Below are 16738 nucleotides of genomic sequence, written 5' to 3'. Positions count from 1 at the left end.
CCAACATGGACGTGCAAGAACTTTCCCAGCAAAGATGCTAGTGGCTGGGATATATTTCCAGCTGCTTACTTGTAGAAAAGAACCAGGAAGGTAGATAAACTTTGGAGAAGGAAATATTAGTTTACTGTCAGATATGGCACTGAGGAAGCCTGGCACAACAAGAGCGAAGAGATGCTGTACTCATCCTGTGGCTGAAGAACTTGAGGTACTTAGAGGCAGTTACAACTAAATTAAGCAAGCTACAGCTACTGGGAATAAAAGGACAGTGTAAAAACCGTGGGACTTGCTTCTGCAGGAAGAAGTCCATATACTCAGCTCTACTTATGTGTGAGTAGCCATATTATGAAAGAAATAAGTCTGTGTGGAGAAGTGAGTATTATGGAACTTAGGACTGGCAGGGGCTGAGATTTTGGAGGGCCTATCCTGAAAGAACACTCCAATCCATATTACATTCAGTCGAAACTAAATCTGAATGAAACTGGAAAATCAGTTAGCTTTCTCAGTGAACCATCCAAACCTCCTACTGGTATTCCAGTTAACCCAAGAGGAAAAAATAGTTGGTTTTTGGTGTGGGTTTTTTTTTTTTTTGACTAATGAAACCTAAAGCACATATTTAAAATACTGAAATGTAGGAGTCTTTTTTTTAAAGCATTGATTTTTTGTAAATGAAGGGTCATTAACAGCTTAGCAGAACAGCTTTAGTTCTTAATATGCATCACCTTCATAACAGAGGACACAGCCAACAGCTTCTGTTATTACTTTCCTGATCTCCAACACAAAAAGGATGCTTAATTCCCAGCTTCTCTGGAAACAAAATGGATAGGAGACTCCCATCCTAACCTTTCTGATCCTGTTAAATTATTCCCCTCTTTTAGGGCATAAAGTTTCTTTTTTAAAATCAAAACCACAGGCATTGGAAAGCTCTGCTGTTAAACAGACGCAGAAGTTTGTCTTTGTGAAAAATATACATGCAACTTTCATCTGTGTTTCCATTTACTTCTTCTCTTTTTCCTGTGATCTAACATGTACTTTTTTCCACTCTAAAGACTTTAAATGGTAACTATAAGACAATTATCTAATGTCTTGACTGATACTGTACATAACAAATTATGTCCACCTGAGCTTCTTTAACAGACTGATTAAAAAAGGGCAATAAAACTGGCAGTATAAATTAGGCAGCAGTATACTACATTTCCCTTACAATAACTGTTCTTCTGAGGTGTAAGGACAGCCTTGAGTCTAGTTCTCTAAAACAGAGAATGACAAAATATGTGATTATAGACTGTTACTGGAGAATTACATCTGAAAGTTAGAAAAAATTGTGGGTTTAGAAAAAAATGCAGCTCTTTTCTGCAGATTAAGCACTCTAAACACAGATTATAATGTATGCCCATAAAGCCCTATTTATTTTCCTATTGAGAATCTCAGTTTGAGATTAAGCAAAATCCAAAGACACTTCTTTTATGTTTCTGATTAATTTGTAGTTTCTTTAAACTATTTCCAAAAATCACAAAAATAAAATCAACAGTGGTCTCTGTCATTAGAATATAACAAGCAACCTTGCAAAGCAAAACCGCAAAGAATTTTTTCCCATTTTCATATTTCCCTAGCTCGAAAAATGAGATCAACAGATGGTAAACGCATCACCTCAGGAGAAATCTACCATTCCTCAGTTATGTATTGGTATAACCCTGGTCACTTAATATGCATATTTACTTAGAGCTGTGTATGATCACACATCCCACTTTGGTATATCTTACTCCATTGACTGGAAACCAATTATAATATTCTCCACCCACTTCAACAATGCCAGTAGGTCACACTGATATTCATGTTTTATAAAGATCCTTCACGTTAGAAAAGGCAAAGGGAAAACTGTCCTGCCAAAACACCCCCATGCACTTCCTTCCACATGAGTTAAATATAACACCCTTCGCCCTGCCTTATCACCCAAGTAAGGGAGAACAAATGCCACCTTCTGTGTCACACATGAATCATCTACTTTCTTCTCCATTATACTAACTAAAACCACTCTGATCAACTGAGTTTTCCACAACCGCAATTTTCTATTTATGCCATTTTGACTACTCAATAGCCCACACCCGTCAACATTTTCATAAGACATCTAAGTTAATGCTCTAATGACCTACAAATGTACCTCCTTTCTAACTTAGATGTTAACTGTAAATTAGTTTTAAATTTTAGTGGCTTCCAATGTCTGTCACATATAAATACACTTAAATGAGGGCAAAACCTACTCCTAACACATTTGGATAACAATAATTGCAACAGAGCCCACAAACACCAATACCAGCCTGCTAGAGTTCAGCGTTTTTATGTCTTTGTCAAAACTATAAATGCACTTGGTTTTTCTGCTTTTCCCTCTAAAAATCTTGGAAACTTGAAGGCAGAAGGCACAAACAAAAATACTGACTCTCTACAGTTAAGCACTATACTTTCATTTTTAGGATCACAAAATATTCTGAACAAAACATGTTTGCATATAGAGCCCAAATACTTCCAAGAAAAACAGATAAGCTATCTGCTGCAGAGAAGCACAAAATGAGACAAAACTAGTACGATTACTAGCTCAAAGTCACTCAAAGAAAAAAATGCCAGACTGAGGAACACAAACTACTCTGACAAAACACGAAACTTCCCAAGCCCTTGCCCTGAAATTAGGGGACTACTCAGGAGTTTTCAAAGAACTGTATGCACGCAAAGACATTTTTCATCAGGTTTGCAATACAAGCTCAGCAATTCCTGCTGCCGTGTAAGAATAAGGCAGCACCATGGGAATTACTGTGTTCAGAACTTGCCCTTAAACTGACGTAGGAAGGAATGACATTACTTAACATTTTTCCTGCAGTCATAAGTGGACCACACCTGAAAATAGTAGCTGCGTGAGCTGAGAAATACTTTTCTTCAGTCACCGGAGAAACTAATATAAAAACTCTGGTGATTTGTTCTCCTGTTTTCAGTAGAAAATTTACATATGAATTACACACCAAATTCCTTTGGTCTGATAAACTGTTCTGAACTCACACGCAGAAAACACTGTTTCTTCATTATCATCCTCCTCTTGCTATTCTTTGCTGTCTTTACAAAAATCTGTGCATCTAAAACCAGCAAGCGTAACGGCAAGTCTGCCTCTTGCCTTAAATCTATCTATAGAAACAGAGGTTTGGAAATACATCCTTACATTTCAAGGGATTTAGATTCCCTGATTTTCTGCCAGACAGGCCTGCTTGTTAGTCACTGCCTTGTGTGTAAGTCCTAACACAGCAATTTGTATCAGTCAAGAAATCATCTGATGCAATTTGGCTGAGTCTCAAAGACATAAAAAATTTAATATAACAGCCTACACAAATGACTGATGTTCAAAACCTTACTGCAAGACCCAAATACCAAATTATTAATTTTCAGATTGATTAAATCACCATTAGATAAAGTACTAATCAACACAAACTGAGGCTGGAAACTGCACAATAGTCACTTAGGTGTTTCCCATGACAGAATACAATTCAAACATTGGTTTTGCACTCGAGAACAGAAATGCAAACATTTCACAATCACACTACATATGGGAAATCAAAACAATCCTTACCTTATTCAAAATGGCATTTTCAGTTAAAAGTCAGGCTATGCTAGTGCAAGGTGGCAGGAGACGTGCCATCCTCCTTCAGCAGACTTTTCCAAATGCCCCTGTGTTCAACTAAGTCTAACTCCACTCTGTTTTGTTTCCCCAGGAGGACCCATTCAGCACCATGTGCTCCTTTTCAGCTGTCAATAAACAGAAGCGGTGAATTCCCCAGCGCTTCACAAAGCTAGTTAGGCATAGCCATTCATTTCTTCAGGAAAACAGGGCATTGATTTCAGCAAATTCCCAGGGAGCAGCTACAACAAAGAGATCAAAGACCCACCTCCTTTCCTGCGTGGCTTTGGCAGGCCAGGCCAAGAGGAGCAGCAACAGGCTCCCGAAAAGCAGGCTCAAACCCCACCGACCACCGCATGCTCCATTCATGCCCGTCGCCTTCCTACGTTCCCGGGACAGCCCCCGGCGCTAACTGTGACAAACCCCTACATTCAGGCAGCATAATATACTGCACACTAGTTCATCCAAGGATAAAAAGAAAAACAAGCTCCAAGGGAAGTCCACTGCTTCCCTGACCAGCCGAGCCTCAGTAGCTGCCAGATAATTTATAAACTTCTCTCTCTCTTTACTTAGCTTCTCCATCTAAAACAGAGAAACACTCGCTACCTCAAATTCATCGTGCTGAAACTTCACTGGGATGTTGGTTTTTTCATTGTATTTCCACAGGCTTGAAGACTTAGATGCTGGAGTTTAAGGCCTAACTGCAGCAGCCCTTGTATTGTGAAGCCATGACATTTTCTTTGTGCAGTTTGCCCCAGACTGCAGTGTTCTTTTCCTAGGAATCTAAAAGGGTTTGTTCTGGTTTGATTAGATTTTTTTCTTTTTAATTATACATCTAGTCTTCATTAATGTGACCTGGAACAAGATTTTTAATCCTAGAATTTGACCTTGTATTGAACCAAGCATTAGTGAAAGATGATGCTGTGGTCAGATTTAGGGACTGCGTGGTTAGGCTACATGTCTACTTCTAAATAGTAAGAGCCAGAAACTGTTCCCTGGTGCTGAGACCATTTGGCATCACTTCCATGTGTCTAAACACTCCTCATCTTCTTCCCTTTTCCCCCACAAACAGTGTGGTTACATTCAAATTCCTTACCTGGAACAGAGTCTGGTAGATGTTCTCCCCAAAACACACCCTGTTGTTTGCATAGGCCAGTACTGAGCTCATGGGCTGGCTCTGTACTATTTATTTATATAAAAACAGACATAAAGATCTAGAATCATTTCACATGTGTACAGATTTGCCATGTTATTCTTTAGTGTTCTCCCACCAGCTGGAACCTGGAAGGTTCCACCAGCACTGCTACTGCCTCGATGCTATTTGCACATCTCCAAGTGAGAAGACAAATGTCTACCCCTCTAGTATGATCGAGTATCACAGGACCTGTCACAGCACAAGCAGTACAATACCAAGATGACCAAGGATAGGTGATAGGAATGATAGGTCACTGCACAGAAGATAGCCAAGGACACAAGGGAACATAGAACCACAAAATTCTCCATGCTACAAGAGACCTGTGGAGATCATCTAGACCAGCCTCTTGTTGAGAGCTGGCCCTTAAGATGAGTGTTACCCAGGGCCCTGCCAAGCCATCTCTCGAGTATTTCCAGAGTGTGAAATTCCACCGCTTCCCTGGGCAGCCTATTCCAATGTTTATTCAATCCCACAGTGAAAATGCCCCTTACAGCCAGCAGCATCTCCCCTGAAGGAACCTGAAGGGTCCCCTGAAGGGACATCACCCCTTGTCCCGTGACGGGCATGACTGGGGAAAGTGCTTCTACCTCCATCTCCATAACTACTATTTCTGTACAGGAAGACCCCTTAAACCTCCTCTTCCCCAGTCTGAACACACAAATCTCCTTCAACCTCTACTCAGGTGACAACTTCTCTAACCCACTGGTCATTAGGAAAATGAGAGAGGTGCTGAGGCTGAGCTGAGGAGAGAAAAATGAAACTGACAGGGCATAAGATAGCTTAAACAGTAAACCAGCTTACACATCTGAGTAAAGTTAAGGAGTCTTAAGTAATTTTGACCATGACTACTGTGCAGTCAACCTGCCCTCTCTCCTTTCTTTAACATTTCACTTCTGATAGCAGTTTTGCCTGTTGTATATGATACAGTCAGGTATATTACAATCCTCATTTTAGAGTTCTTCCTGCATCTAAATGGTACTCAAGCATGCCCCAAAATAGCCAGTTAGCAGATAAAGCTCAAAAAATTGCACTTTTGCAAATAACTTGATCTTGAAAATATTACCTTCACAGACAGCTGCCACCTGCCAAGCAAGCCACTGATGGTTTTATATTTATTAAATGATTACAATTACTGAGCCAAAAAAATCGTTTTCTTTGTTCCTCTGAGGAAATACTGGAGATTGATAAAGTGGGTTTCTGAAATTCCCCTGTCTTACACTGCAGCGTGCATGCTGGGCAGCCCTCAGAGGCCATGATAAAAAAATGGCAGCTGACGCACTGGAGGGCCTCCAAAAGAAAGCATGTAGATCAGGTCAATAAGCATAGAAAATGTGCTTAATGCTGCAGATAGCTAAGCTGGAGCAAGAGAGTACAAGTACTGGGCAGACCTGAGCAGTAGTGTTTTGTGGTAGTTATGACAAGAAAGCATCAGGATATGCCACTTGTATATTCTTTATTGTAGAAAAAGAAGGATGAATAATAGTGATGAGGCGTGAGATTTGGATGTGACTTGGATAAAGATGCATTGGAAACATTAAATTCATAAAGTGATTAAAAAACCCCAAGTACATCACGCAGTAGTAATCTGGGATGGTATTTGTGCCAAAGATAGATAAAACACTTTAGATAGAATTGTAATTTTAAGTCTCAATGAACCAGTCTGTTCTTATACATAGGCCAGATTTTTACAATTTTACTCATATTAAGTCATGGTTTACTCCAAGAATAATCCCGTTGATTATAATGGTAATATTGTTCCACAGATGTCTCAGAAAAATGCAGACTTTATACTTAAGATAAAAGACATCAATCATGAGCACATCTGGGAATCTGATAAAAACATATGGTACAAAAAAATCACTGTGGGATAACGGAAATGTACTTACATAGCAGGTCTGTGGACATGTTTACAGATCAGGCAAAGGAAACCTACATAAAATAAATGAAAAAAGAATGATCAGTGGTCTGAACTAGCACTGTTCATGCTTAAACCTCATGCTAGTTATCATATGCATAGTTTCTTGGTTCTTTAGGAAATGAGGGGAACATATCTAGGTAAATCTAAAAAGGAAGAATTTCTGTTTGTAGAGGGAAAGAGTAAATCCATCTATTTTTACTATTCCTAATCATTGCACAAACAATGTGAACTGGCAATTTTAATGAATCCATTTTAATTAAGAGCAGTTCACTGTATCCCACATCTTCATTAACATTAATTATTAAAACAGAATTTTCAGGTGTCATCTATTTTACCCTATTGCATGCTCTTCTGTGTTTATGCCTGCTGTTTCTGGTATTCAACTTAAGAGTCCTCACCCTTGCAAAGTCAAACAGAATATTAACTAGATATAGAACAAGACATTTGCTGTCTTGAAAAGACTTGTGATGACTTCTAGCTTTCTGCTGAACGCTGTTCATCTTGTTGCCTTCCCATTCATCTGCTGTTTTTTGACTGAAATTTTACCATAAGCACATAGTAGCAGAGTGAGTTTTCTGTAGCTGTTTGAGCAGCCTCCAACAGAGTTGGATCCTGATGTGTGGGGATAAGGCTACTTGGAGCAAGAGAAATAATAAGGCACATAGTAACAAGGGGGCATGCAAATAACAGTATGAATCACACCAGCTTATGTCATTTTGTTGTGTCTTGTACAAATCTTGAAAATGTTGGGCTGTTTGAAGGTGTATATATATGATATAGGGTGAATTGTATGAGGCTCAACAAGGCTCAGTGCTGGGTCCTGCATTTGGGCCACAACAATCCCATACAATGCCACAGGCTTGGGAAAGAGTGACTGGAAAGCTGCTCATGGAAAAGGACCTAGGGGTGCCGACTGACAACTGCTGAACATAAGTCAGCTTGTGCCCAGGCAGCCAAGAAGGCCAACAGCATCCTGGCCCGTATCAGCAATAGTGTGGCCAGCAGGGCCAGCGCAGTGATCATTCCCTGTACTCAGCACTGGTGAGGCCACACCTCAAATACTGTGTTCAGTTCTGGGCCCCTCGCTGCAAGACCTTCAGGTGTGTGAGAGACTGAACTGACTCCACCATCCACTGCCTCGGGGGGGGGGGGGGGGGGGGGGGGGGGGGAAATGGACACATAGAATCTGTGAATCTGGCAGGTTGTCCCTAAGCAGGATGAGGAAGCTGAGATCCAGCTATCTGCTGGAATCTAAAAGCACACTGTAGTGCCATTTTCAAGTTTGAGAAGACCAAGATAAAAACTTCTAGTGATCCATCGTAAGCACCTCTTAGGTTGCCATTTTAGCTTGTGTTTGTCCCTGCATACAAAAGCAGCCATGCTGAGCATTCCCCTCAGCATTTAGTCAACAAAGATGTACATACAGATCATCATTACTGGGCAACATAACAAGCAGGCTGATTACATTAGCAAGTTAACAATTTATAATCTTCCATATCCTCATTTAAGTACGCACAGACCCAATTCCAAAACCAAGACATCTGACTTTCTATCTTACCATGTGTCTCATCACAACATAATCAAATCCCCAAGGATTTAAATTGTCAATCCTAGCATAAAAGAGAGTATGCAAAGAACATATACATTACAGATGCTCTGCACTCTGGAATTTGGAAGAGTTCTGATGTCAAAATATAAAAAGCTGCCTGATCTTTCCTTCTCACATGCTTAAAAATGTCTTTCAAGCCTATGCTGCCTTCACCAAACAGAAGACAAGCACAAACTTTGCATTTCAAAGAGTGATTTGCAGTGGCGGGTGGTGAGGGGTAGTTGAGAGGTATACTGTAGACTTCATTGCAGAAAATTCATATTTTTAACAGAAAACCATAAAGATTCCTCCCACTTTTGGGCTGCACGCATTCTCTAACATCAAAGGGATAAAACTGACTGGGAGCAGCTCATTAGAGACCTTCAGCAGGTAAGACACTACAAAGAAAAATGTGTCAATTATCCATGCACAAGCATCCTGTGTCTTTTGAGGTGCCCTAGCACATTTGAAGCACTCACATGAGGTTGATAGCTGCAATATTGGTTATACAGGAAAAAGAGTCCCTCCTGTACTAGGAGCTAGAAGCCACGCAGGGCTACCCAGGGCATCTCGAACAGCACTCAACACTTTTGTTTCGGCAAATTAATCAAGCCCTACAGTACTGCAATTTGTCTGTTCTTACAAGCATAGAATAGGCAGGCTGCTAGTACATCACTTTTGTCTGAGATCAAGAGGACTGAAGATGAGGCACAAAACACAAGTGCCAGCATACCAACTTCTCTTCTGTAACCTCTGTCCTTTGCCAAAACAGCTGCCTCCAGTGAACGTAGTGCTTATAAACTGGCTTTTTTCTCTGACTTGGACCGTGTGTAGATGTAAGAAAGCAGTAAAGGGGCCCACATGCTAAAAGGACATCAGTGAGTCCTCCTTCCAGGTGAAAACAGCCATAATGAGAGCATGCTTTCTAAGCAACAAGTGTCTTGCCTGATTTCCATCAGCCAGAAAATTCTTCCTGCAAAAAACCACTCTGCAGTTTCACTCCATTCTGGCTGAGAGTGAGGCACTTGCCTGTGGTGTTGATTTCTAAGAATTTCGGCCTTGCAGAGGGAACTGAACTTTAATGGCATCCATATGTGACTGTACACATGCCAGCCTTTGTCATCCCCAGAAACAGCAGGCTACACATTGTCACTGTCAAAGCTGTGCCATCAGCTAATAAAGATTTTATCCCCCCACTGAATTACTAGGCAGAATTATTTAATCGTGCTGGCATTTGATCTGCAGGGCAATTACCTGGTAAACCACTACAACACAACAAGATCTCCCCTTCCATATTGTCTGAGTCAGCAGTATACCTTCATCCTCACACTTATGGTCTGCAGGAGTCTCCTGTCATGAGAAGGTCCAACCTCAGGCTATCCTCTCTCTGTCCCCCACACATTTGCCACCCAGCCATGCTGTAGTGATGCTGTGATCAGTGAACACCCCAATTAAGGTCTGGATGAATTGTCCCATGGCGTCATGTTGGTGGTAGAGGAGAGAGCATGAAGAAGAAAGAGCACATTTACTAGCTGGGGCAGAAGACCATTCCCCTTGACAGAGACCGTGACAGGTCAGAATGACATCAGAGGGACTCAGATGAAGGGCAGCATGTTCCAGAGCAACACAGAAGCCTATGAGAACCCTCCACTGCAATCAAAAGACTAATCAGAAGCATAAGGAGGTTATCCTTTCCTTTATCACTTAGAAACAGCTATAAGAAACACAACAGAAAAGTGCACAGGTTAGCTTTCCTCCCATCCGTTTTGTCCATATTGACAGGGCTGCCTCCTCCCATGGTGTGGAGCCAGGAAGAATAGGACTGTGACATTGCCATCTGCCTGCTGCCCCTCACAGTATTAAAGGCATTTACCAGTACTGGTAGGTCACCTTGTACAGACCTTTACTCCTAACAGTCCCCCTAGGACGTGGTCAAAGGTACAAGACTGTTGCAGAAGATTTGCCCCAGAGAATCAGGGCACTATGAAAAGAACGACCATAAATCACCAAAGCTTTTCTCCATAGGCCTCTGAGGAAGCAGCATTAGCAGCAGCAACCCTATAGTGACCAAGTCCAGCCCTTGCGGAGGACACAGAGATTACATACTAAGAGGGAACACCTCTGCGAGTGCATCCCAGTCATTGCAACCCAAGCCACTTGCAGAACAGCAGAGCAGCACGTACACCAACACAAGCAACCACTCCTCTGCTAGCAGCCAGTCAGGATGCTATCTGTGACAGTGTGGGGATAAGCACAGTGAGGTGTATTTGAGAGGCAAGGGAGTGTAGGCAGAAGTATATGGTCCCTCATAAGCTGTACCAGTTTTGCCCTGTAGTTGCCCTCAACATGGACCAAGAACTGCCTGTTCTCCTTGCTGCAGAAAACCACCACTATAAACCTCTCTCCTGCTTCAAGGTCAGCCCTCTGGTGCGTGAGGGCACCTCCTGCACAGTGTATTGCCTCCCAACCAAGGGGGCTCCAACACAAGCAGAGTCGTGGCAGTCACTTATACTGTGCTGACCAGGCATAGTGCCTGGTGCTTTCTGACCACATCAGTCACTTCTCAATCTAAACTTCGATGGCTGGCCAGTGGCCACGCTGGCCTAAGTTTAACAGTCCCAGTGGCCAATCTTCTGTGGTTTTGCTCCTTGTAAACCACACTGATGTACCACACTGACCTTTATATGAAGTGTTGCAGGTATATTGGACAAATTTGCTGTACTGCCACTCAACCAAAAGAAGTTGTTTGTGGCTGCTCTTAAACACTGTCCTTTCTCATTAATGAATGGGCAGAAAAAGACAAGGAGCAAAGTGGAGAATGTTTTCCATACATTATGTCCCACACGACATCCTTGTCTCTAAATTGGAGAGACATCAATTCAATGGATGGACCACTAGCTGGATAAAGAACTGGTTGGATGGTCACACACAAAGAGTTGTGGTCAATGGCTCAATGTCCGGCTGGAGACCAGTAACGAGTGGTGTCCCTCAGGGATCGGTGCTGGGACTGGTCTTGTTCAACATCTTCGTCGCTGACACGGACAGTGGGATTGAGTGCGCCCTCAGCAAGTTTGCCAATGACACCAAGCTGTGTGGTTCAGTTGATACCCTGGAGGGAAGGAATGCCATCCAGAGGGACCTCGACACACTTGTGAGGTGGGCTGATGCCAACCTCATGAAGTTTAACCATGCCAAGTGCAAGGTCCTACACTTGGTGCAGAGCAATCCCAGGCACAGCTACAGGTTGGGCAGAGAAGAGATTCAGAGCAGGCCTGCAGAGAAGGACCTGGGGGTGTTGGCTGATGAGAAAATGAACATGAGCCGGCAGTGTGCACTTGCAGCCCAGAAAGCCAACCATATCCTGGGCTGCATCAAAAGGAACATGACCAGCAGCTCAAAGGAGGTGATCCTGCCCCTCCACTCTGCTCTTGTGAGACCTCACCTGGAGTATTGTGTGCAGTTCTGGTGTCCTCAACATAAAAAGGACATGGAACTGTTGGAACAAGTCCAGAGGAGGGCCACAAGGATGATCAGGGGAATGCAGGACCTCCCGTATGAAGATAGGCTGAGAAAGTTGGGCTGTTCAGCCTGAAGAAGAGAAGGCTGCGTGGAGACCTCACAGAAGACTTCCAGTATCTGAAGGAGGCCTATAGGGATGCTGGAGAGGGACTCTTCATTAGAGACTGTAGTGATAGGACAAGGGGTAACGGGTTAAAAATTAAACAGGGGAAGTTTAGATTGGATATAAGGAGGAAATTCTTTCCTGTTAGGGTGGTGAGGCACTGGAATAGGTTGCCCAGGGAGGTTGTGAATGCTCCATCCCTGGCGGTGTTCAAGATCAGGTTGGGCGAGGCCTTGGGTGAGATGGTTTAGTGTGAGGTGTCCCTGCCCATGGCAGGGGGGTTGGAACTAGATGATCTTAAGGTCCTTTCCAACCCTAACTATTCTATGATTCTATGATTCTAAAATTGCAGCCCTGAAAACGTGAGGTTCTTTACAGGCTTTCAGGTATCAGGAAATTAGCTTATGCATTTAGGTTGAAAAGGACTTGACAGGTCAAACGTAACAGATAGTTAACAGACTACAGATAGCAAAGCAGTGATTACAAGCACACTGGATGATGAAAAATTTAATGTCTTGTGGTGGCGAAAAGTGGTTATGTGCTGGTTAGAGGAAGTGAGGATGGCTTCTGCACTGCTTGTAGAGAAGGACATGTTGCAGAGTACATTTGTGTAGGAGCAGGATTTTAGGTTTTGTTTTTCTCAGCTGTTCCACCACTGCTGCATATTCACAGACTACTCATTTTGTATTTTAGAAGTGACTGTGATGGGCAAACTTTGGGCACACAAGACTTGGGATAGGTATGCATTATGGTGGTGCGATTGCCCTGGGATGGGAAAGGCAATGCCTGTTACCCCTTCTGTTCTGATGCAGAGGACATGGGGGTAATGAAACCAGATAGTTTCCAGGTACAGTCCATAAGGAAGACCTACATGAGGACTCGGGTCACTGCTGCACCTGGGGAAAGGTGACTTCACAAGGAAATACTTAGCAAGGGAAATCAGAGCACATGGGGCCTCTGGGGCTGTTCATGGTGCACATGAGACATCCAGGATGGATGCTAACAATAGCCTTCATAGCTACCTTGTTTACCAGTGGTTCACATTGAGAGGCAGCAAGAGGGGCAGCAAAGGCTCAACTTGCTATTCTCCCTGTATCTGGAAAATACTATGATGACACCTGGCTAAGGTTTCTGAATGCAGTTATCACCCAATGTCCTGTATCCACTGCAGGTCACCACAGATTTCTAGGAGAATAACAGTTTTAGCAATTGGCACTTGCTTCACTGGCCCCAAAGCTGACCTTTACCAGAGATGACAAACTTCATGTCAAGGGAGGTCAGGAAACTGTTCTGTGAGTGAACTTTGCAACATTTGCAATGTAAGACTACAACTAGCTGCTCAAGACAGCCCTCCTGCATTAACACCGCAGCATTCTCACATGGGCTCATGTGACAGAGTATTTTCACTGACCTGACTCTCTTCTGGAGAAGTATGTTACTCTTCCTTGGCATTCATGCCCCAGAAACCCAAGGGAAAAGCAGACACTGATGTGGCATTAGTGGCAGCACCAGGAAAAGCTTTCCTACTGCCACACTAACACTGTGGGTGATAACCTTATCCTCACATCATGGTGCCATCTGGATCTGACAAGAGAACATGCTGTCTGCAAGAGACCTATGCCATACAGAGACAAAGACCTGGATCATAGCTTCTACATTATGTATCCACTGTGAGTGGAAACACAACTGTTCTGAACCAGCCAGCATCTACCCCTCTCCAACCCCTCAGAGGTTATTAAAAAATTCCTTACACTGCTTTCCTCACAAAAACAATGTCAAAACCCAGTGATAACTGTCAGCACAGATTTCTAATCATCTGACATTACACAGTGCAGTCAGTTTCATGCTGCATGCAGAGACACATCAGTTACCCAGTTATTGAAAGATTCTTCTCCTGATGCTGTGAAGTCATCTGTCCACCTTACTCATGCAGCTGACAAGGGGATCCTGCTATACTTCAGATAGGAAAACATCCAGAACAACATATTTATAGATTCACAACAGCCCCACATGGATGATATTGTTATCCAAGTACCTTTTATCACATTTTAAAGATAAAATGCAAACAAAACTAATTTTGCAAGACATCCATGGTAAGTAACATGCTTGCAGATGTCTTTAAAATACACAAGATGTGACAGGAAAACCACACTTAACCTACTTACGCTGAGATTAAATCAGCAAGGACTCTCCTCACCCATTACAGAAATCAGTTTCTGGGGTTTAACTTTCAGTATACCTCATGCCTCAGGTTGCATCTATCAGAAGAAAACATACCTTCAGGAGACAACATATCTATCACATGGCATTAGCATTGCACTAGTGTCCTTCCTTGTTCTCTTTTAGCTTCTGCTAGTGCTTGTGCTGGGCTAAGGGCATTTCTGCTGACATAGTTTCTCTTCTCCTGAATTCATGAACAGGAAGGAAAACCATAATGATACACAAACGATTCTATGATTAACAGAGTACAAACAGGGAAAAATGAACATACAGTGACAAAATCTCCATTCAGGGAAATCTATGTGGATTTTATAAAGTTTGTGTTAGTCCCACATGTACATTCACAATCAGGATTTGGTACATGCTAAGTACAAGTCATCAAACATGTCCAACAGCAAAATTCCATGCATTTTCTACCTACCACATGTAGAAACCCTCACTGGAGAAAACATGAAATTATAAATCACTTTATAATTTATCATTGAAAAGAGAATATGCTTGTAGTTTTACGAAATTACATATTTTTTTCAAATCGTGGAATTAGTTTAGAATTATACAGCAGAATAACTGTTTTGCCATCATAATGTTTTTCTTCATGTACAGGATTCTGCAGGTTTCCCTTCATTAAGCAGTACAACAACTTGAGCAGAACAATACAAACACTTGTGTTCCTGATCCAGTCCCTGGCTCACTGATATTGCAGAAGTTCTTCAAATGTAAGTCCTACTAGTCAATGTGAAAGATAATGAGACTCCAGTTGTATATGCAACATCTCTTTTACGAAGGGCTATGCAGATGTAAAAGAACAGTGCATAGAATCATAAGGCAGACTGCAGGTGGATAAAAGTCATGCACTCAAGATTGTTTTCTGGAATGTGTTTACTAAGAATATTTTGTATGCCTCCATGTTATTGTGTGTGTATACACACACAAAAATATTATACAAATGTATAATCTAGTCCTGTCCCTGGAGGAAACTTTATAACTATATACACATCTCTACAGATTACACAAGCAACCAAGAGCACTGTCAGTTTCCAGTGACTTCAAGAGGTCAAGCAATAAGATATCATGTTGATTTTGATAATTTTTGTATGAATTTGCTATCATTTTGCCAAAGCTATACTGAGTGTTAAATTTGAATACATAAAGAAGTTCTGCCTTACCATTCCCTGCGTCAAAAGATCAATATTCTAACCTGGTTACAATCACCTCAACATGTAGCATCATCAAATATGGTCCACACATGCACCTAATCTATCCAAGTCTATTTTCAGTTTAAAGCAAAGCCCCATTAGTCATTAAATATTTTACATCCCATGTCCTGATAACAGAAACACAAAGACCAATAAATCCCACTCCTTGTTTCTAAGCTAGTTTTTCTTGTTCTGAAATACGGCACTGTCTCTCATCATAATTTTCTTAGCCTTGTATCACTTGATCTACTTCAGTCAGAAAAAGACCCATAGCAGACAAGGCATCAAGTACAACTCTGCCCGCATCAATGCCCTGTTAACAGATGAGATGCCATTAAATAGTATTTTTAAAAAGAGGTAGTAACAAAACAGAGACAAATGCCTAGGGAATGATACCAAATGGCATCTCATGCCAGCCTGCCTAACTGAGGGCTGCTCTTGTTGTTCGACTTTGCAAAGCACTCAGCATTTTACTGCGATCCAACAAAGCATTTTTACATTTCCCATGTCTTTCCATCACTGACTTGCAGGGAACTATTTGTACACATGAAGGCAAACCTATACTTCATATTTTGCTGGGTCAGGATCAAGGCACCAATCCTCTTTCTGGATCCTTGTTTTATTATGAGAATTATTTGAAATAAGCTAACCAAAAAAAAAAAAAGGCCTTGAAAGTGTGAGTTTTAGAAAGCCTCAAGACCCAGGAACATTCCTAAAATAATTTGCATTCCACAGCAGGAAGCAAAACCATTTCCATTTCAATGAGCCTGTGAAGAGGACTCTGGTCTACTTGCAGCAATGCAGGACTGAACCGCAGCACAAAACAAACACCAAACCCACTTGTACAAGGTCATGTGAAAAAGCACTTTTTCTGTTCTCCCTCAATACCTTGGCTAACCATTTTTCATCACTTCATGACTGCATCCCAACACTCATTTCAGGAAGGGCACTGCTGTTCCTCTCTGCCAGGCTGATGGCAGGGAGATTTCCTTTCGCTTCCTTGCACCCTCCTCAGGCAGCCTTCACCAAAGAGTCAACAAGTCTCCTGCAGCTTCAGAAAAGGTTTTACGAAAACCTTGGCTTGAAAACTCTCTCCTTTCATAAGCTTGCTGCAAATAAAACACATTAGCAGCAGCCAGCTTTCCAAACGCGGTGAGCAAAACCCACAGCGGAGACAGACAGACTGACAAGTTGCCACACGGTGCAACAGCTGCTCCTGAGAGCAGAGAGGGGTGTTACATATTTAGCCAGCACTTCAGCAATGTCAGTGAATTTCAGGAAATCATAAAAACAGACTTGTCATCTGGAAGCCAACACCTTACCTCACACATCTTGCTCATCTTA

At 42.1% G+C, this 16738-nt stretch overlaps 1 protein-coding gene across 5 annotated transcripts in view; it reads right to left on the bottom strand.

Annotated features, from left to right (window-relative positions):
- Positions 1-16738, bottom strand: part of PLAGL1 (PLAG1 like zinc finger 1) — a 46351-nt gene that overhangs the window by 18856 nt on the left and 10757 nt on the right. For 2 of the 5 annotated variants that reach the window (XM_057406863.1, XM_057406871.1), the window contains exon 2: positions 6737-6779. The exons of 2 other annotated variants lie outside the window; for them this stretch is intronic. In XM_057406863.1, the coding sequence (XP_057262846.1) occupies positions 6737-6755 (19 nt within the window). In that variant the 5' untranslated portion in view covers positions 6756-6779. Of the gene's footprint in view, positions 1-3607; positions 3784-6736; positions 6780-16738 lie in introns of all 5 variants that reach the window. One more of the 5 variants, XM_057406881.1, reaches the window with a different exon arrangement.

This window comes from Pezoporus wallicus, unplaced genomic scaffold, assembly GCF_028554395.1.
Source record: "Pezoporus wallicus isolate ANWC-B61680 ecotype Strahan unplaced genomic scaffold, APGP_CSIRO_Pwel_v1 contig_3817, whole genome shotgun sequence".
NCBI lineage: Eukaryota > Metazoa > Chordata > Aves > Psittaciformes > Psittacidae > Pezoporus > Pezoporus wallicus.
Note: the sequence above shows the minus strand (reverse complement) of the source record. Positions and strands in the feature narration are given on the sequence as shown.